Source organism: Nyctereutes procyonoides, unplaced genomic scaffold, assembly GCF_905146905.1.
Source record: "Nyctereutes procyonoides isolate TBG_1078 unplaced genomic scaffold, NYPRO_anot_genome, whole genome shotgun sequence".
NCBI lineage: Eukaryota > Metazoa > Chordata > Mammalia > Carnivora > Canidae > Nyctereutes > Nyctereutes procyonoides.
The window spans coordinates 52606792-52629480 of NW_026575142.1; the positions used below are offsets into that span (position 1 = coordinate 52606792).

General features: G+C 38.8%; 1 protein-coding gene across 4 annotated transcripts in view; it reads left to right on the plus strand.

The window, feature by feature from the left end:
- TPRG1 (tumor protein p63 regulated 1) overlaps positions 1-22689 on the plus strand; it is a 223855-nt gene that overhangs the window by 174447 nt on the left and 26719 nt on the right. For all 4 annotated transcript variants that reach the window (XM_055308250.1, XM_055308251.1, XM_055308252.1 and 1 more), the window contains one exon: positions 21989-22142. In XM_055308250.1, the coding sequence (XP_055164225.1) occupies positions 21989-22142 (154 nt within the window). The remainder of the gene's footprint in view (positions 1-21988; positions 22143-22689) is intronic.

Sequence of the window (22689 nt, forward strand, 5' to 3'; positions counted from 1 at the left end):
CAGCAATGTCCCAACCCTAAGTAGAGAAATCAAGTAGTTTAGCTCTTTTGAGATTTCTGTAGGAGGATGACAAAGGAAAAGAAGGTTGTGAATGGCTCTTGGTTGGCTAGTTCAATAGAATTTATCACAAATGGCGCCAGAAGAACCTGCTACATATCCTATAGTTTAACTCTACTTGTTCTCATTTGTTTTCTCTTTCCACTTTGAATGTAGTGCATTTGAGGAGGGGCCATGACTAATGCTGCTTCTACAGCCTTCAGAACATGCTGAACAAATAGCCTCCATCTATATGTGGTTGCCATTATGGATTTTAATTTGGTCTGAGAATCTAATTTTTCACAAAAGAAGTCTTAGCTCTAACCCATATTAATTGCCATCTTTTCTGACTCCAGAAGCATTCTTTGTACAACTACATGTCTTAATGATTCCATAACTCCACTATAAGCACTTGCTGATTGGGCTGGGCCTTAACTTTCTTGATAAACCCTTAACATAGGCTGTCTTCATAGTCGGGGCTCAGTGAACCCATAAGTGAATCCACATGTCATTGAATGCCACACCTTGGAATTCTGTGTCAGAGGTCAGTTATTTACTAATTTATTGCTAATATTTCATTTGGCTGCATATTTTCTAGAACTCAATTAGAAGTAATATGTATAGTTTCCCTATAAATACTACTGGATGCTTACAATTCTCTAAAAAGAACAAGATTATTAACTTTGCTGAGAGCTATTAAAATGCTTGTTTTAAGTTGTAATCTGCAAATGTTGTGATAGTACATTTCAGATATGAGCACAAAGAGAGGGGAAGTGGAAACAAATAGGTAAGTTGAGAAAAGACACAAGAAATACCTGAGCTCCTGTCAGGTCAAAGGGCATTGTGATTTTTTTCTGGGAAATGCCTCTAATATCTGAACAATTTTGTCTGGGTGCTGATAATTTCAGACAGGAACTGTTCAGAACTGTTGGTGTTGCTTTACTATTCTAAGTGCTATGGGCATGATAATATGTGTCAGTACAAATCTTATTTTGGTGGAGGATGCTAAGTTAATATTGCCCAGAAAAATCACTGGGCTTTCATAATGACTATTTAAAATATTTAATAGCTATGATATATGAAAATATTTAATGACTTAAAAATTTTCAATGAAAAACAAATTCTTAAAGCATAACTCAAATGCATTTTGTGTGTTGTCCTCCCATTTAAAGGTATGATAAATTTTTAAAGGAAAAAACTTCTTAGGTGGCAGTGTGGGAATAGATTAAGAGAACCGAGTCCCCAGTGATAGGACTTTATCTCCTAATAGTATAATAATGGAGATTAGCATTTTGATTTTTAACAGAAAGTTTATAACAAAAACAGCAAAAGAAGAGAGAGAGAGAGAGAGAGAGAGAGAATGGATGTGTGAGTGAACATATCCAAAGTTCAGCCAAAAGTAATAAAATTGGCTTTCAAAAATGTTTTATTCGGACTAATGATGTAGCTCCTTCACTTTGTAAAGAAATTAATAATATATTATCTATAACCAGCAGATACTGCTATCTATGAAAAACTGAGAGAGCAAAGTTTATATATTCTGTTTAGTTCTCTCTGGAATCTGTAGTGAGATTGCAGTACAAAGTAGGAATGAGCTCCAGAGGTCAGCAAATATTGTAGGAGGAAAGGAATGGCTGGTATAGCAAATAGAACTACTATAAGAAGTTCTATACTACTCACTGTTTACTTTTGGGGTGATATGCTTATTTTTAGAAAGACCAAACCCAATTGGCCCTGTGATCCTAAGTCCCTACTAACTGAAACACAAAAGCAGCTTTTTTTTTTTTAAGTTTATTTATTTTTTTAGTAATCTCTACACCCAGTGCGGGCTCGAACTCCCGATCCCAAGATCAAGGGTTGCATCCTCTTCTAGCTGAACCAGCCAGGTGCCTCTGAAATCAGCCTTTTAAAGGATCCTGCAGGTCTGTATTCCATCTCTTTTTTCCTCTGCCAACCTTGGACTCTTCCCCAGTGTCCCCTTCTGTCTATATTTTCTCTTCCCACCTCAGTGTGATTGGGGGCCCTCTTAGGACTAACTCTAGGCAGAGGAAATCATTTTGAGCCAAATTGCACTTTTGAAACTCCCAAACAGACTTCATGATCATGCAGGAGCAAATTCACCTTTGTAAGGGCAGCTTGCTGCAGGAAAGGGAGGAATCATTTCACTGTTACCGCATCTATTCTCCGGCCACTGGTGTGTGTGCCTAATATTCTGAGTTTGGAAAATAAGCAGTGTAAGGTGATTCTGCAAAAATATCCAGTTTGTTATGAGGGGGCTACATTTATAGGTGCTTGTGTCTGTGTGTGAGTAGGTTTTTTTTTTCTTTTCCAACTCCAGGCATTTATGGAAAATTCTATCCTGTGTCACTCACCCATGTTCAAGGTGAATCTAAGACTGAAAGAAGCTGAAAATAGCTGATTGAAACTTTAGCAGGTCTGGGGGCCCAGTGATGGGAAGCACTCCACACCTGCATTTCTTCCCCTTGGCTGTCTCCACCTGTATGCCCCACAGGCATCTCAAACTCAACACATCATCTTCCCCCTACTTCAGGCTTCCCCAACAAACCTGCTTCTCTTCTGTAGGCCTTTATTTATGAGGATGGCCTCATTATCATCCCAATTATCCAGGTTTCACAAATCAGTCATCTCTGACTCCTTATTTTCCCCCAAATATAACCAGGTTGTCAAATTCTGTCAAGTCGATCTTTGCCACATTTCTCAAACCTAACCCCTTCCATTTCTACTGTCATGGTGTTACTGTGGGTCTTTATTATCTCTTACTTCAATGATTATGGTGGTTTCCAATGCATTTCAATGTAGTGTTTAAGATCCTGGACTCTCCAGACTTGCTTAAGTTCAGGTTCAGCTACTTACCAACTCTTCAGAATGTCTCTTATCTTCTCTTCCCTTTGGTTTCTTTATCTCTAAAATGGAGATGATGATAGTTTGCACTTCATAGGATTATGAGGATTAGTTGAGACTACTTATCTTAAGTGTCTGATACAGGGCTAAATAAATATTGAGTACTATGAAGTTATTAGATCTTCCTGCTTCCAGTGTCCACCAGTCCTCAAATCCATCCAATTTAACACTATAGGATTGTCTTCTTAAAATCTCACTGTGATCAATTCATCTCTCTCCTCAGAATTCCACTAGAGATGCCCCCTTATCTCCTTAGGCTTCACAAACTAGATCGCAGAAAATCTCAAGTAACAGAGTTGTGCTAAGGTCTCTGAGAAGCCACAGGATAAACCTGCCCTATCTACCTGAAGTCTCAATTTTGACCCATGTTAAATTGTTTGGATTTTTAAATATTATTTTTTATTAAAAATCAATCCATGTAAATGAAATATAGTAGGAAACATAATTACATAATTTTAAGGATAAAACAAGAGATTGCAAATAAATTTAGTGTTTAAAGCAAGTGGCCTTACCCCAACAGTCTTAGGGATATTCCACTGGCAAAGTATGAGAAGCAGGAACATACAGCTTCATACCCTGGCTTACAGGACCTTTGCAATATGATCCCACCCTATTTTTCTAACCTGTCCATTCTTAGGTTCTCTTCATATAAACCAAAATCTCATCAATCAGACATATCACTGTTTGCCATACTTGTACCATCATTCTACTGCCAGTGAATGTTCTCACGTGGTTTCTTCCTCCTGAACTGCTCTAAACCATCTAGTCACTGCCCTTCTCATGTATGCTGTATTTACTTTCTTTTGCTCTAAATTCATCTATATCTTAAAGCCCAAGACTTAGTGATGAATTGATTGAGCTGATGAAGTAAAGAGAAGTGTTAAAGATGACTTCAAATTCTCTTCCATGGAGTACTCTAACACAGCTGTCTTAAGCTCTGTTAGGGATAAATGAAACAGATCTTGTTTGTCATCAATGATATCAGAAATTCAGGAGGAATAAGATTTTGTGAAGGAAAAGTCTCTGAATGGTTCCAGGGTTGAGAGGCTTGGCTGTGTTTGATTGTAAAACATTGCAGATCAGGAGGGGGTTTGGGGTGAGGCCATGCTGGAGCACCTCTGCAGATATCATTTGAGTTACATAGGCTAGACCTATATAAGTCAGGGAAACTCACTCACAAAATAGGGATCATAGGTACAGACCTTGGGTTATTTGAGAAGTTAACTGGAAGGAGAAGCTTTCTGTAATTGTTTGACTGAATACAGAGAACAGCAGTTTAGTTGAAAAAACCCTAGGTTGACCAAGTTCTAGACCAAATCTGACTTCTGCAAATTTTGTGAACTTGGTAAATTGACTTTCTGTTATAATGCTATCATCCAACAAAATAGAAAAAATATTGGGGATATATGAATCAAATGAGGCAAAAATTTATATGTAAAAACACTTTGTAAATTTCAATGGAGTTTCCTTATCTGTGAAATGGAGATAATAATATGTCTCCACATTGGGTTAATGTGAGGATTAAAATGAGAAAGCAATACAAATCTCCTCCATAGTGTTGAAAATAGGATGCCAAAGGGAAGAAGTATTAGCCATCATCATCATCAACAACATCATCATCAATTATCATCTATGAAGATGGACAATATTTATTATGGTAGCAGTTTGATTATGGTTTGGTGGCTATTTTATGGCTATTTTATGATTTAGGGTTTTAAAGGGATAGCATCATGATTCCCTTTACCTCTTGGCAAAATCTTTATTTCAGAAGTTGGGTCCTTAATTATTAGAGATTTGGGCAATTATCTTTCATTTGCATAGTGCTTTGTTTGTTTCCAAGTGCTTTCATAAATATTTATCTCATTATTTCCTGAAAACAAAACTTGGGAGTTGGACAGACTGAATCTAGGGGCATGGGTTTTTGTCCATGGTCACGAAATAGATTTATGGTAAATACCGTGGACCCCTCTTGCTGCAATGTCAGAGACCTCCCACAGCTCTGGCCATGCCTCTGCTTATCCATGTTTGCCACTTTAGGGAAGCTTCTGGAGGACAGGTACTAATAGAATGGAGATACCTTCTAATTCTCCAAAAACCAAGAAAGCATTCAGCACATAGTAAGATTTGATCACTACTTCTCACATTCACTTTTTTAAAAACGTGAAAATATCTTTCCTGTTTTTTCTTGATGATCCTGAATATGACAAGAAGATGTAATTTGTTCAAAAGCTTTCTGCAGCATCAGTGTAGGAGCTCCAAAAAGGGACTTAAAACTTTTGCAATTGCAGGATTTACAACAGAATATTAAGAGTGATTATCTCTGGGTGGTGGGATTAGATGTAATTTTCTTTTTTTTTTTTTTTTTTTTTTTTTTTGCCTATCCTTACTTGCTACCTGTTTCTTCCTCCCCACTAAATTTTATGTAAAAATAGCAATTATATTAGGTTGACAACAGTGCCACACTTTGGAACTGATATATGTCTCCCCAACTTGCTACCTGGGTAACCTTGGAAAACCTCCTTCACCTCCCTGTTTCTTAATTTCCTTTGTATGAAATAGGATTAATAATAATAATAATACACAACTCACAGGGTTGTGGAGGGATTAAAAAATAATATAATGTAAGGATCCTGGCATATGATTGATCAACTAATATATGTCTACTATCATCTGTACCTCTTTTCTCTCTTCTTCGAACTTATAATAGTTTTAGGCTAGGGACGCCTGAGTAGCTCAGTGGTTGAGAGTCTGCCTTCAGCTCAGGGTATGATCCTGGGGCCCTGGGATCCAGTCCTGCATCAAGCTCCCTGCCCTTTGCCTATGTCTCTGCCTCTCACCCTGTGTCTCTCATGGATAAATAAAATCTTTAAAAAAAAATTGTTTCAGGCTAGAAAAAAAATTAAGTGGCAACTAAATTCTGTATAGAATTAAACATATTCATTTGCCAAAACAACCAAGTGAAAACTGAGGGTGACAAGTTATCCCAAGTCTTAACTCTTTCCCACACACTGTTTGGTGATAGGTTCTTGCAAAATGTTGTGATTAAATGCCACCTGACAATGAGCAAGGAAGCCTGGCCAGACGATCATGTAAGGGAGGTTGGGAAGCACTGTTTGTAAAGACATCCTTAAATGAGGGGAGATGGATGAGCTCAGCCTCTGCAGTGTGGAGTATCAGCCACGGGCCGGATTTCAGGCATCCCAGGGTCCCATGTCTGCTTGGGTTGGCCCTCGTTCAGATCACTTCGCCTAATAAGAACCTGCAGCCTCTGTTTCGGAGCTTGGGCTTGGTTTAGGCAGCTCTCTAATTGGTTTATGTCATTCATTAGGAATTTGTGTTCTTTAAAGTTGGCGACTTGAAGCCAGATTGTGAGGAGAGATTTCATACCACCCGTATCTGTTTTGTTATTCTCCAGGTTATAAACGAGGTGATTGGGGGGCTCCTCTGGCAGCATCCTTAGCTCCCAGTCTCCAGAGTTAGAGGCCTGGTCTGTTTGGCTGGGAGGATCTCACCTTGCACCTCCACCTTCCCTAACTGGGTGGGGCACGGATGGCAACATGCCTACCAGGTCCACACTCTTTTCTCTCCCACTGCACTTAACCCTGAAGGCCTCTTGATCCGGGGTGTGGATAATTAAAGAGTTCTTCCACTCCTGGAAAGGGTTTGGCCCAGAAGGTGGGGAAAGATGTGTCAGGAAAGGGAGCAAGGAAACATCAAGAATGACTTTGCTGCACCACAGACTCCTCAAACTCAGTAGGCCCAGGAATAGAACTCTCTCCCCACCAGACCCACTGGGACTGCTCTAGTCAAGGGCACCACTGGCTTCTCCCTTACTAGGGACAGAAACTTCAGGACCGTTGGATCATTTCAAGACGCATACAATGAACAATTTTTTCAGAGATATTTCTAACTGGAACTCAAGGTTCTGTTACCTTTAGCCCTGACGTCTCCCTCAGTCTCCTTTTTATTCTTCTTGGCACCACCCTGCTCCAGTTTGGGATTTCTCCACAGTTGGCCTCCTAACCGGTCTCCCTGTCTTTACAACCTCCAAATTCATCCTTCCCCTCAAGTTCTGACCATTTAATCTATAAATCAAAGTCATGGTCAAGTCCCTCTCTCTCCCCTTATTGAAAGCTTTCCTTAGCCCTCAGGTGTTCAGAGGTTAATGTCTTATAGGAAAAACTCCTTGGTTGAGTTTTCATCATCGTCTGTTACCTATTTGTCAATAGGTATTTGTCTATTTACCAATCTATTTGTCAACCCCTTCACTTCTTCTCTTATGCATACTAAGTTTAAGTCTGGTACTGGTGCATTCAAAAGCTTCTGGATGCGCTTTATGATTTCTTCTGGGAATACTGTATGAAGTTTTAAAAATAAGACATAGCTGGGTATATAAAATAATGTGAATGTCTCCTTATCAGTTTACCTTTCCTATCAGTTGGTTCTGTCCATGGAGGACTGACTGGTGACTTTGAAGACTGAGGTTTAATTTTAGGGAAATTGATAAAAGGTAAAGATTTGGGATCTAGTATTTAGATACTGTTACCTCTACAGTGATATGTAAGATCCTACAGGTGGGAAGAAAAAGAAAAAGTTAACAAACAAACCAAAAACAAAAATGAAACAATGACAAAAACAAGCTTTTTCTTGGATTCTATTCTAAATTATGTACTAACCAGGTTGGTAACATATTACCACCGTATAATACAATAAAATTTGTGTTTGGGCCCACTTTGATTTTTAGGTATAAGAGAATAAGAAAAGGCAGTAGTGAAATGGTAAACTAGCATGATTGAAACACTGTATCCAGTAAGATTTTTGTGAGCAGTTTGGATGAGAACAACACACTACCAGCCCGCCTGCATCCTCTTTGGTGAGATGGAGAGTGGCCTGTGTATCACAGGAGGGAAGGTCAAATGAAATCAAAGAGACTTCACTACGTTTAAGTAGGCTTTTTGAATAGTCTGAGTTTCAATTTCTTTGTAAGTATAGAAAGTAATATCTGCCATAAGATTGCTGAAGATGCATAGATGAGGACTGTAAAGCACCTGATTTTTTTTTTAAGATTTTTATTTATTTATTTGAGAGAGAGAGAGAGCAGGAATAGGGTGGGCTAGATGGAGCACAGGGAGAGGGAGAAGCAGACTCCCTGCTGAGCAGGGAGCCTGACACAGGGCTTGATCCCATGGCCTGAGGCAAAGGCAGATGCTTAACCCACTGAGCCACCTAGGGATCCCTAAAGGGTCTGATTAATAAATAGCAGGTAGGTTTCTTAATATACCAGGTAATGACTTACCAGAGAAGATCTGCTACATGCAAACTATGTGCTTCCATGTGGAACATGAACACTCCCCTGTTCTGTGACATCCCCAATCACTCAACACACATACACACATAACACACAGGGGTGGCGATGAGGGGAGAGAATTTTTCCCTCATTCTAGAGCAGGAAGGAACTGGTTAAAGGTATAAAGCTCAAGGACAATACTCAGAATTTACTTGGCCTAGGGTGAGAAGTAGAAAAACTCCAATATTTCTCCACATTCATGCCTTTGTGTTATGTCCTTCTATTTGCAATATCCTTCCTCCTCATCTTTGAATACTCACTTATTATATTTCCATGTTCTAATTGCCACTTCTTTCAGGATTCACTGACCGTCAAGTCACAGGAATCTTCCTGTGTGTAATGATAGCTTCTCTTTTCATGGTTCTCTCCTTTTATCTTTCTTAGGACACTTGTGTCTTTCCTAGCAGACTGTGAGCAACCTGCATGAAGATGAATTTTCTTGTTTATCACAGATGAATACTGCCTGGGGCAATATTTTGAGCTTAGTTCCACTGAGCACACATTTATTGAATGGATGTTGTTGCTAAGATAAATTTTAATACTTTATATTTTTAAAATAATATTGTTGAGGCACCTGGGTGGCTCAGTGGTTGAGCATCTGCCTTTGGCTCAGGTTGTGATCCTGGGGTCCTGGGATCGAGTTCCACTCAGGCTCCCTACAGAGAGCCTACTTCTCCCTCTGCCTGTGTCTCTGCCTCTCTCTGTGTGTCTCTCATGAATAATTAAATAAAATCTTTAAAAGTAATAAAAAATATTGTTTTGGTGGCTTTAAATGATAATTCATTTTTGTTTGTATTCAATACTTAGGTAACATACTCTATTGGGCATCACTCAAATTGCAAAAAAAAAAAAAAAAAAAAAAGATCTTAATCTCTTTGACCTTTAAATTATTATGAAGAAGCTACTTTGATATTCTGAGACTCATTTTTTTTTCTCAGCTCTTTGCAGAAATATGTGGGGATATGGTCGAAGAAGGCTGTAGTTGTACTCAAAGTATCTTTAGGGGATTGTTTATATGTGAAAATTTTAATTTCAATGATTGGATGTTCCCAAGAGTGCACACTTCTGTAGTAGGCATGATGCAGGACTAATTAAAGACCATGCTCAGATTTCTGTCTTTGTGGCTCTAACAGCCTCTTAGATAATGCTTATAATGCAAAAAGAATTAATTTTGCCAGATACTGAAATGTCCTACAACCCCTTGATTATATTGTGGAAAGATGATTTATTTGGTTTCATTTTTAAATGATTTTTTTTCTTCTTTCTTTAAACACTTAAGCCATTTTTTTAAGCTGTGGCCAAGATAGGAGGTTGGTCGATCTATCTATGGATCTATCTACCTATCCTTCCTTCCATCTGTCCATTATCTGTTTGAGCTCTGCTTTCCTTAATTCAGGAACTAATTCTAAGAGATACATTTTATAATGAGCTGGTAATTTAATGCCTGCCCTACAAGGATATAACACATTAAATATCTTTTGTCTTTGCCTTGAGCATGTAGCCTAAATAAGTCATCGGGAGGGTTTGTTTGTTCTGCCTCAGAGTCTCTGATCAAAAGCTTCCATATGAAAGATCAGGTGCCAAAGGTGGAATTTAACTATGAGCTGTATTTTCCATGTCTACTTTCTCGAAAGGCAATTTGAAAAATCAACTCTTCACAATGTATTTTAGCAGGAGCAGCTGTAAAAAAGACTTAGAAACTGTATTTGATGGTGAACTCTAGGTTGAATCAGCAGTGTGGTAAGTCACTTGCACAGTTAATGTTATTGTTGGCTAAGTTCACTGATGTACAGCTTCAAAAAGGAAGGAGGGAGTTGTCATGATATATTCCACAGTGATGGGATCACTATTGGGTATTTTTTTCCCTTCTTGGCTACATACCTTCATTAGGACATTGGAAAACTGGAACATATTTATCTATATCTATATCTATACTCATATTGTAGCTATATCATATCTATAGCTATACTTAACTATGATAGCTGTATCATATCTATAGCCATACCTGTATCTATAGCTATACCTATGCCTATCTATCTATAGAGAGATTGTATGATAAAAAAACTTGTATCACTAAACTTTTGAATAATCTTTAAGCAAACCTAATACTAGTCTCTTGATGAAAAATGATTTTTCAAGGACTTCTGCTTGATAATTCCATTATATGATAGGAAAACTATCTTAATTGCAGGCTTTGGATTTTGCCTTTAACCACAGATCATTGATAGAACCCTCCTCTCTTAGATTCTTGCCTTGCAATCAGATATAAACCATTGGACCTTCCTTTGGTCAATCACGACTCCTGCCCTAGTCCCACAAGGTAGACAGCCTTCCTTTGATCCTTATCTAGCTGTGGCCATTCTCATAGACCAAGGAACCCCCAGGGCCATGGGGTTATGCCTAACCCACAGCCTGTGCCCCTCCCCACTGAGCTACTTATTACAGGGACCAGTGACATCAGGATCATCTGGGAGCTTATTAGAAGTACAGAGCCTAGAAACTCAGGACCTATTCCACCAGGTGAATCAGAATCTGTTTCAACAGAGTCCCCAAGTGATTCAAACACACATTAAAGTTTGTCAAGCATTGATCTAGACCATGCTCTGGGTACCTGAGACCTTAGAATTCCCTGCCTAAATGGTCCTGCATTTGCTTTCAGGGCCTGTCCTTCCTACAGTACAGCATACCATGCTACCAATGAACATATACTTAAGCCTGAGGGGTGATCAAGGGGTGATCATTTGGGTGGGGGAGGGGATCTGTGGGTAGAACTTGGAGATATGGGCTGATGGTTTCACTCATGTATGCAGTACTGTCACACTAAGGGAGTGGATAGAAGGACTGAAGAATAAGGGAGAGGACCCTAGGTCTTTCATATATTATTGCTATGGGCCTGGGTGGAGAAATAAAGCTCTGTGGTAGAAGTAAATCTTAAGTGAAAACAAAATCATAAATCCCCAAGCTTATATGTATGCAAAGCAATACAATTACAACATGCAGATTAAAACAAAACAAAACAAAACAAAACAAAAACAAAACACAAAACAGCAACCAAACACACAAACACATGCAAACCCACTAGCTCATATACCCCAAAACAAATATACGCTGTGGAATGTAGGTAAATCAGTTCCATTTTATGAAACATCTAGATTTCTTAACTTTGCACATAACTTGTTATTTCACCCCATTTTCTTTCTTTGTCCCTCTCTCCTTCCCCTCCCCCAAATTTATGATTTGACAGTTTTTGGCGGTTGCAAAAGAAACTAGCAAGAGTACAAAAGAATTCAAGAGAAATGTCTTATCTTCTGATTGACTTTTCAGAGCTCTGCTAAAGGAGTGCTCGAAACCTCCGATGAGAGGTGCTAGGCACACTACATCTAGCCTGAGAACAGTTCTGCTCAGTAGGCATCTGTCTCTTCATTTGCAAAAGAGGAAACAGACTATGAAGGTTAAAGTGCCTTTTCCAAGGCCACATAGTAAATGAAGGCACTAGATTCAAACTCAGGTCTGCATCCTCTCCCTAAAATCTCTGATTTCTTTATTATATCAAAGTACCTCATAAATAATATGGGTGTTTTTGGTGTCTGAATTTTACTCATGATAGAGTGTAATCACTCTGGGCAGGGATGGGGGGCAGTGGCACTGAGCACACAGTTCTTGCTGAACAGTTTGAATAGCTCATGTTGACCATGACCAAGAGGGAACGTGATATTGCTGGTGGACGATGTCAGTGTGTGGAAGTTAGAGATGGCCATGTTTTTATGGGCCCACATAACATACCTTATGGAATACCATAAATAAACTTCCCCACAAAATGTTTTCTTAAGCATAAAAGGGAAAATTAATAAGTATATCACATGTAATCTCTTGAAATTTGTCCTATTTCAAATTCCTCCAAAGTATAGAAAGCAAAATGTTTGCAGCTTCAGGAACAGAATCAAGGGGGAAGTTGTGGGAGGCAAAGCTGAGTTTCTTCTGTCATCCAGAGCCCATGTACATCATTGCCTTCCTGGGGGGCCCACCACCCTGGCTACTTCCCAAAGGGCCGGGGAGGGTCTGGACCACAAGTTTGTGGTAACTGGTCTCTCTCATTGTCTGTATGTGTATTCCAGACAATCTACTCTCCATCTTGAAAGGAAGTAGAAACCAAGGAGATTTAAAAAAATGTTTTTCTCAGATGCTTTTCTTTTTTTAACTTAGCTACTCTGTGCCTGTTGAAACTGGCTATTTAGGGTGCTCAAAAGCAACTTCCTCTTAAGAGAGGAGACCAAACTTTACACAAACCTGAGGCTAATGTGATTTGCCAAATATCCCCATTTGTGACAGGGGGAGATACCTCAGAATTGTTTCCTTTATTGTGTGGCATTTTCCTGGATAGCTTTGCAAGAGTTGCACTCTCCTCTGTCCACACAGAAACATTTTGGCATGGAAGGGACCCAGTGTAGACCTGGCATGCCAGACTCTGCAGCCTAGTGCTTTTAGGGCAAGGTCATAGATGACCTACGGGCAAAGGTACAGCCCCTTCGGTCCTGGGTATTTCTCTAACTTTGTCATTTTAGGTGTAACCCCCTTAAATAAACAGAGAACAATTGAAGAGCTCAGTTTTAAACAACGCAATTCAGAAATGTAGATTAATGAAAGACAAAAGCAGCAGCCTGACCCATTGGTCTGAGGGAGTATTTTCTTTCTTTCTTTCTTTCTTTCTTTCTTTCTTTCTTTCTTTCTTTCTTTCTTTCTTTCTTTCTTGTAAGGATTTGGTCTACTTATTTAAAAAAACAATGATTTAGTGTAAGTAGATCTTGTGGGGGGAACCTATATGATTTAGGCATGGACCCTATTCTTGGATATAAGTCAAATATACACAATAATTTCATGTTAGTGAAATGATCACAAATGCTGTAAGACAGGCTCAGCAAGTTGCATTGTTTGGCGGGATGGTTGAGGAGTTGTGGCTTTGAGTTTGGGAAATGAATGCTGGAAAAAAAAAAAAAAAGCAAAAAGCCTTGACTGTCAGGCTGGGAAATTGTTTTCTGAATTTTAAAGGTGCCTGGAAGCCCCCTTAAGGTTTGTGAACTGTTGAATCAGCACTGTGGAGAAAGGTCGAAGAAGGTGGATTTGTTTAGTTGAAGAAAAGCTGCAAATGAAAATGTGAGCTCTGCAGTGCCCGTCTTTGCCGAGGTTCGCGAGGGGAACACAGAGCTGGTTGGCATAAATGTTTGTTTTCATCTCTGTCCTGTACCTCTACAGGGTTCCATGGAGTTGTGGGGGTCTGTGGAACCAGAGAGATCCACATTCAAATCTTAGTTCTACCACTTACTGGTTGATGGCTTTGGACCTCTCTGTGAAACAGAGATTATAAACCAAACGTGTGACTTTGTGGTATGGACTAGAGGTAACAGATGTAGGGGTCTTAGCCCACTGCTGGTACAGATTAGTTGTGGCTGTGGTCGTGTTGGATGACAACATCTTAAATATGCAGTTGTTCATTTCCGTGTAAAAACAATACATGCTCATTACAGAAAGTAGGAAATTTTAAAAGAACAACAAATGATCCTATCGTATCAATAATATTAATACTCTAGTGTGGAAAGGAAAGAGATTTACTGTTGTCCTTGAGACTTGTCTACTCCCTGATTTGCTTTGCTGTTCACAAGAAGAATAGGACCTGGACCAGATAGGCTCTCATTGCCATTCTTTTCAAAACATCACTGTAGACACCCACCTGCTCTAGACTGCTCTGAGCACTGCTAAAAGCAGGCTGACTCTGCTAGAAATGCCACAAAATGTCCCCTTTGTCCTAAGCATGTATGAAATGAATGAAGCCTTCTCTGATACCTTCAGCTATAAGGGACTGTTCCTGCCTCTGAACCCTCATTACAATTTTAACTAGAGCATTATCAGATTTGCTGATAATGTTGTGACCCTGATTGATTTACAAGTATTTTGAGAATTACACTCTAAATAGTTTGAAGGAGGGGCCAGTAACACTCCTTATACAGAATATGACAGTGCCAGTCTACCAGAATATGACCTTAAGGATGACAAAATTTCATGTCATCCCCATTGGTGGAAAGGTGGTTGTCATTATTAATTCTGGGATCAGATTTTTTTTTTTTCTAACAGGCACAGAACCCCAAATGGACTTTCTAAAACATGAGCCATTTAGATGCCCATCTTAAAGTTATTCACTATTAACGCTATTGGATTATCTCTCCATTTAAATGTCGTCTGTGAAACCAAAGGTTTTGTTATAAATTTCCCTTATAGGAGAGGGCATTGGAAAGAGTGTTGTTTTGTTTAATTATTTGCCATTACTACAAAAGTAATGCATTCCAAGATTCCCTGTCAGTAGAAGTTCAGAAAAAGCAAATTAGAAGAAGAGCTGCTGGAGTCAGGAACATTGATAGCGGCAAGAAACGGCAGATGATGAGAGAAGAGATGGCCCATATAAGAATGAAAAACGTAGCAGTCAAGAATCCCTTACAGCTTGGGTAAATAGCCTTACTCTTCATGTACAACAGTTGGCTTTTATAAAGGGATACATTGAAGTATAGGAAAATATTAGGAGGGGATTGAATATTAACCTAGGTAATTTTTTAGATTTCAAGTCCCCATTTTAGTGAAATTAAGGGATCAAGGGCATAGGACACAAATGGTTAATAATAAATCCCTTTTAAGTCTTAAAATTTGGTTTGCGGTAACTCTTATTAAGCCAGAAAGGAATTCATTATCTTTAATATAATTTGTTTGAGAAAATAAGGATGTAAGTTTTAGAATGATTTATTTCCTGATAACCCATTCATACCAGTTCTGGAAAATAAAATATATCTGTATGTTATTTAAGTGAAACTCAAATGTAGGTTATGCTTGTCTCTGATGAGTCAGAAATGTTCCATTTGCACACCCTCTATAGAATATCTGATTCAGTGTCTCTACTATTTTATAAGAAGAATGTCTTGGTCTTTGGGGCTTCTTCAACAAAATACCAGAGACTGAGTAGCTTATGAACAGCAGTTTACCCATCATACTTTTGGAGGCTGGGAAGTCCATGGTCAAGGTGCTAGCAGGTTTGGTCTCTAGTGAGGGTCTACTTTCAGGTTTGTATTGTGTTGCCTTTTCCCTGTGTCCTCATATAATGGAAGGGATGAGGAAGCTCTCTGGGGTCTCCTTTATAAAGGCATTAATTCTATTCATGAAGACTCTGTCTTTGTGACCTAATCACCTCCCGAAGTCATCACCTCCTTATTTCATCATCTTGATCATTAGGATCTCAACATATAAATTATGGTGGGACACAAACATTCAGACCATAGCAAATGGAAATGGAGGCTCAGGGGTGCTATACTCAGCTCTAAGACACAAAGAAAGTTAGCATCAGTGATAGGTTTAGACCTAGGTTTTATTGACTGCTAGTTCAGGGCACTTACTACCATAACATATAACATTCTCAGAATGAAATGATAACGGCATTCACACTCACAGGCATCCTAACTCATCTGTGAATTTATTCCTTCGTTCACTGGTCTTTATTAAACATGGATTTATTAAGTGATTGCTATGTACCTGGCACACTGTAAGTTTAGCCTAAGTATTTGCTGCATGCCTGCATACATATGCATGTGTGCACATGCACACACACACACACACACACACACACAGTCTAACACTGTGAGTCACAAAATCCTATGCTGGATGTTTGGTTTGGACCTTAGTCTTCTTCACCTCAGCTCTGAACAAGGCCACCTCTAGGGAAAGCACATTTAAGTTTTCCAAGCAAATAAACATTTCTTTTAAGGATTTTCATCCTGGGAGATTCCAGAGCCCTTTTTTGTAGCTTTCATCCTCCTTTCTCTGGGTTCTGCTTTTGGTTTAATCCTAGGTCTTTTATTCTGTAGTTTAAGATCCTTTATTCTTCTAGGAGAAAACAGTTAAGGTCTCAGCAGCCCTATGAGAATTTCTCAGTCACTAATTTGTCCTTTGACTTTTTGTCTAAGCATTATAATGCATATTATTCTGTGGGTTTTTTTTTTTCCCATAATAGATATTAACTTATTAGGGCAGAAAAGGAGATTAGAGATGATCTAGTTCAACTACTGGTTTTGTTAATGGTCCCCTGGAACACAGAGAGAAGAAATGGTTCAAATTTACACAGCAAGTTAGTCGCAGATTTAGTCTTTGAACCTAGGCCTCCTACCTGTCGTGCAAGTTTTTTACCATGGCATCACATTGCCCTTGAATTCTCTTTAGGGACACTGCTGGTCTGTTTTACTTTCTCATTTACCTCTCCCTCAAGTAAAATAACCCACAGAATTTCTTGGTTACCCATACCTGTAAATGGTTAATCTTACCAAGCCCAAGGCCCTGGAAACTTCTGGGAGGGAGCCAGGTGAGCAAAGAGAGCAGATAAAGGCACCACCTGCTGATGGGTTAGAACAGCCTGGGGACACAGAGAGAATGTAAACACATTCTGCAAATCTTATTGTCTGACACTGTGCCAGCGTCTTTGGGTTCTTGTCATGGAAAATGTTTCGTCTGAGGTCATTCAATGAGCAAAAAGGAGCATTGAATACCCTCCAGGGTGCCAACTCAGTCCCCCACCTTTTGTCCAGATTAAATAAGCAAGGGACTAACATTTCATGGTTCTAGAAGGCCTGCCTTTCAACAATACAGGCTGTAAGGTAGGGAAAAAGGAGACATTAAGAAAATATATTGTGTTGTTCTGAACAGCTCTCTCCCCTGGGCAGCCCGCCCTCCTCCCCCGCAGCCTCCCTCTGTTTGCTCACCCATACTTACAAGCACACGCCCTGCGTTTAGAGCAAGAGTTAATGTCTGTGCTTCCTCATAAATCTCAGTTTGGTGCCTCGAGCTATGTTTTTAATTCTGTGGTGGAGCTTTGAGACTTGAGATGAGTAGAAAGGAGGGGCAGCTGATGAAGGCAATAATGGAAGCTGCCATTTCTCCTGGGGACTTGCCTCCTCATTCATGTCTTCTATCAGGTGTTTTAAAGCCTTAGCTCAGCATCTGTGAAGGCCAGGATGGAAGGAGAGTGGGAAGTCAAGTGAAGGAATAGCTATGTTGTACTATGGCTATATTGTACTATGCCAAGGGATGCAATGCTTTGAAGGTTGTAGAATGTGTGGAATGAGCAAATTAGCCCAGACTAGTGACTGTCTGGCATATTTTTCTGGTTCAGCTAAAAATGACTTCAAGGAGAGGAGTCTTTCCCATCGAAAATAATTTATTGTCTTACAAAACTAGTTATCAAAGTAAGTTTTCTCTCCATTCAACTTGGAGTTCCTTTTTTGTGTGGTTCATTTATTTTTCATGATTGGTCCTTTGACACTTGGATGATAGTTTCTTCTGTGTAAACCTCATCTCTTCAACATGCCTTTGCTTTTTGTGGTGTAGAAGGCAAATCTATTCGGCTGCTATGATAGTTTAAAGTAGTAATTGCTTAGGTTTCCACCCTGGCAACAACTGTATTTGAGTAGAATTCTGAGTCTGAGTCACTGAGTAGAACGTGTAATTAGCAAGACTAAAGGAGGAACTCTGATCTTTGAAAATTCTGTTCCTCAGTTTATATATCTATAAAATGAAAGAATTGGAAACACATCTCTTAAAGGGCCTTCCAACTCAGACCGTGTTAGTGATCCTAAAAGTCTCCAACTGTTATAAAGTCTCTTCTTCCACCAAATTCTTATGAATCCTTATGAAGACTTTCCTCTACTTCTAGATCTTTCTGGGAGGTTTCAAAATTTATCAGAAATGAAGGCTACATTGACCTTCTTGCTTCTACTACTGTCAGAATGGAGGCCACATTGAGCTGACTTCCTCAGGATGAAAATGGGAACAAAAAAAAATTATAATAGATGAACTTCTACTTCTATAATGAGATGTATGGGTTTCTATTTGTACCTGTTTGAGGTATGGTAAAGAGATGATAGTAAGATAGGCCCAGAGATCATCAGACCCTGGGATTCCAGAGTTCAGAGATTGAGTCTTACTCATTTCTCTACCTGCAATTCATTTCTCTACTTTCTCCAGCATATTCTAGAAAATATGCTAATTAAATTGTGGAATCGAAGATAGACAACTTACGGCTGTTTCAGGGAATTACCTCTGAGGCTATTTAAAAGATTATTTTTAACCTATTAGAAAAGTTTTATAGAACTATGCTGACTCAGTAAAGAAAAAAAGAGCTGTAGGGATGTTTAAAGCTGACTGGACATCTCTCTAATGGATTTAATTTTAAGCTGGAAATTATATACATTAAAACACTGATAAAGCAGAAGCTAAACATATAAGTATTCTGACACTCAGAATCAGGTGGAGGAAGAGGGATCAGAAGGTGAATAAAAATGTAGAAGATTCCGGAACCTTCTCTGTTCTAGAAATTTGCTTCTCTGGTTTTGTCTAAGTAGCGATGATGGTATTTCTCCTATTCTTTGTTATTCTGTTCCTCTAGTGGTTCTTGAGTTGGTGATCTAATTAAGCCTGGTCTTATTCTTTATCATATTTCCTGTTAACTTCATTTATTTCTACCAAAGAAGTTTTAAAAAATGCTGTAGCAGTTAAATAACATTTAAGTAATATTTTGGTTTTGGCATTTGTTACCTAGGAATGTACCCCTACTTTGATTATCTTGACCATAATAGCTCAGTGAAAAAGATCCATTCTTCTTACCCTGACAATGTAACTTTTTTGTAATTTCCCTCTTCACTCCCAGGGCTACCTTATTTAACTGTAATCTCATAATTGATAATATTAAATATATATAAAAATCTACAGTTCCTTTTGAGACTGAGATTTTCTTTCTGACTTTTACCCAGGATCTCTGGGCAGGCTTTTTGCCCACAGATGATGACAGTCTCCTTAGGGCAAATCTTTTAACTCTGTGTTGATTGGAAGGAAGGCTATGTTGTGTAATAGCAGGACCTTCACTTGGAATGTATTTTGTAATGATAGCTCAGAATGGTGAAACGACCCCTAAGTGAAGTCTTGGGAGACCAGAGCTCTCAAGAGCCCATTTCTGTGTGTGGTGATGCTTCAGGAAAGCCCTAATCCTTCTGTGTCAGTTTTCTCATCTCCAGAAAGAAGGCACTGGGCTTTAGCTTCTAAGAGCCCTTCTAGCTCTGACATTCTCTAGTTTATAAACATTTAAATGCTTTTCCATCATATGGTGGCTGATTTGTGTCTGGTAGGTGCTAAAGTTCCCTAGGAATTGTGGGACAATGCTCGATATGCTTTTTGGTAGAGGGTGTGTTCAGGGGGCTAATCTGATACCTATAAGCTGAAGCCATAACCCAGAGACTTCTTTTAGATCTTGTATGTCCTTAACTGGAAGAATGTGAGAAGCATCATGACCATAGCTGTCTATACCATTTACACAGTTACTAAGGTCATGAGATGTCACATGCCATGATGGAAACATGCCAAAGAACATATAGTAAAACTGAGATTCAGAAAATGAAACTAGCTTATTCATAGGCACACAGCATTAAGTGTCAGAACCAAGACTCTTCTAACACAAGACTACCTGACATACTGTTCTTTGCATTTTTCACTTCACTTTGTTACCTCATATGATATCTTTCATGGTGAGCACAAGTAACTAATAAAGCACTTCTGGTCATAAAGACATCTGTATTCTCCACCCTTTGTCCTAATGGCATTTGACAGAAGAAAAGATGATAGATTTTCATAGACCTCCGGTACTTAAGTCTTTGCTCAGAAGCACTGCCTTAGTTGTACCTTTGGAGAGACTTCTTAGTTGTAGATTTATCTTCTCAGCTATCACCAGTGGAGCTTAGGAGAGAAAGTTTGCTGAACTCGTATATTTAGAAGTATGCTACATCTCTGAGAAATGTCATTGCCATGCTTAAATTGATTGGTTATTTAGAAATAGGGTCCCTCTTGAACTTCATGCTTAAACTTCATTTGAGGTTTCCCTAAGGTAAAAGAATATAGAACATACTTATTAGAGAAACTATCTTGGCAGATTTTCATTGCCTTTGGATAAAAGCAAAATCGCACCCAGCACATAAATTGACATATGAAGCAGTAAATAATTCCATTGTGCAAGTTGTTTTAATGGATTAAAGCCAGAATGCTCCATTAACAAGCATGCATAGAATATTCACGGAGTTTAGAGTTTATTGCCAGATAAGGGGAAGGAAGGAAGGAAGGAAGGAAGGAAGGAAGGAAGGAAGAAAGAAAGAAAGAAAGAAAGAAAGAAAGAAAGAAAGAAAGAAAGAAAGAAAGAAAGAAAGAAAGAAAGAAAAAGAAAACAGAATGAAGGAACATATGAAGAGGGTGATAAATATCAGCATAGCAGCTGGGAAAGTGAGAGGTTAGAAAGCGTACTTTAGAAGTATGTACAATATGTTTCTTTCCTCTTTTCTTCTTCTTTTTTGTTTTTTCTTTCTGGTGGAAGGATTAAGTATAAGAAAGGTTCGGTGTCAGCTTTCAAACATAATGATCAAAAATCCGAGAACTGGGCAGTAGAATGTGCCAGGCTCTTTTCTTACTTTCCTTTTGAAAGAAGAATCTCAGAGATCAGCCAATAGGGGAGAGGGGTGGCATATGTATATGTGTGAGATTGTGTTTATACACATATCTACTTGGATAAACATTCAGAAGCCACAATAGCATTCCCAAAGGAATTCTTCCTTAATACAGGAAGTGACAGCTTTGTGAAGGCACCACAATTAAGCTCCGGGTTTTTAATTCTAGATCCCAGGATTTAATTTCTAGAAGAAATGAGAGCTCTATGATGTTCTATGGGGCTGTTTAGAATTACAGGCAACTTAATTTTAAAGCTTATTAAATGCAAAGCACCTGAGCTTGGTTTAACCTCCAGGGATCTCTTTGCATTCAGAGATGTCTAAAACCACAAACCATAAATTCTGATGGACACGTGTAAAAGAAGAGACCACAGGAATTACAGTTTTGTTATTCAACATGGCCACACTCTCCTGCCACAACTTCCCTCCTATCACTCCCAAGCTTCCTCTTGCTTTGTATTTAGGTTTACCAGATGACCAGGCCAGGGCTATTCCAGACAGTATGTAAAAAGGCAGGCACAATTCTTTTATGAGCTTTGATATGTTTGTTGCTGCAGCTTTGCTGGATGGGATATGTGCAGAGAATAAAGAACCATGAGATATAAAAGCTGAAGTGGCAGGCATGTTGAATTCATCATCATCACTCTAAAGGATCTTATATACGCAACTATCCTTAATGTTCTGTGTCTCTTCTCAGTCATTTTCTGCTTGTGTTTATGACTGTCATTTCCCTTCTCCTTGAAACTGTCTGCCTCCTCAGCACCTCCAGTTCCTGTCCCACCACTTTGAATTATCCTCTCCCTTTCTCTTTTAACCCTTACCATCAGAATATTGGCATGTGGTCAATATTGCTATTTCCAGCCCTGGCCTGTCCTCAGCACCAGAGTCACACTTCCAACTAGGCATTTCCACACAGGAATCTCAACAACACCTGGAACTCATGATGTTTGGAACTGAATTTATCCTTTTATTCTTACCTCCTAAATGTCTGAACAATCAATAAGTAGGCTGCCACTTAGCATTATTTAAAGGCTGACTGAGACATTACATAACTTTCCCATACTTTTTGTTTTAATCTAGTGGAAATGGCTAATCTAAAGGAAACTCCTTTTTATAGGAGACAAGGAGAAGGCCTTAGGATCTACTGGGGGAGTCTGGAACAGCAGTCCCTCTTTTCCCGCTGGAACCCGTGGTCCACTGAAGTGCCTTATGCGACCTTCACTGAGCACCCTATGAAATACACCAGTGAGAAGTTCCTCGAAATTTGTAAGGTAGGCAGTTTGGGCATCACTCCTGGATTAACTTTGGTGTTGAAGCTGTATCTGTATGCTCCTAAGACATGTACTGTTCCAAAAAAAAAAAAAAAAAAAAAGGTAAGATACAACCTTGGATTATACAAACTTTGAAAGGTTTATAGATCTCTTTTTTTAGTAAACAATGGAGCAGTTTTAGATATTAAAAAAAACATAATATTTATATTAACCATATTATGATGTTTCCTCCTTGCTTATTTCTTATCAAAAATTGTGTAATATCATTTACAAATTGCAATACTTGTATTTATCTGTTTATTGCCGTCAGGTTACATATAATTTTTTGTATGTAATTAAATTCTAATTATTTTATTCAGAGAAGGAATGTAGGATAATGTGAAGTATAAATTCAGATATGGCTGTTTGGTAATTTTTGTCACTTTCCTTTCTGGACCTTGGTAGTCTCATCCCTAAAATGGACATAAGGATCACTGTCCTTCCTTCTAACTTGATTGGAACACTGTAAGATTAAATGGGATAATGTGTTTATAAAAGCTTCATAAAT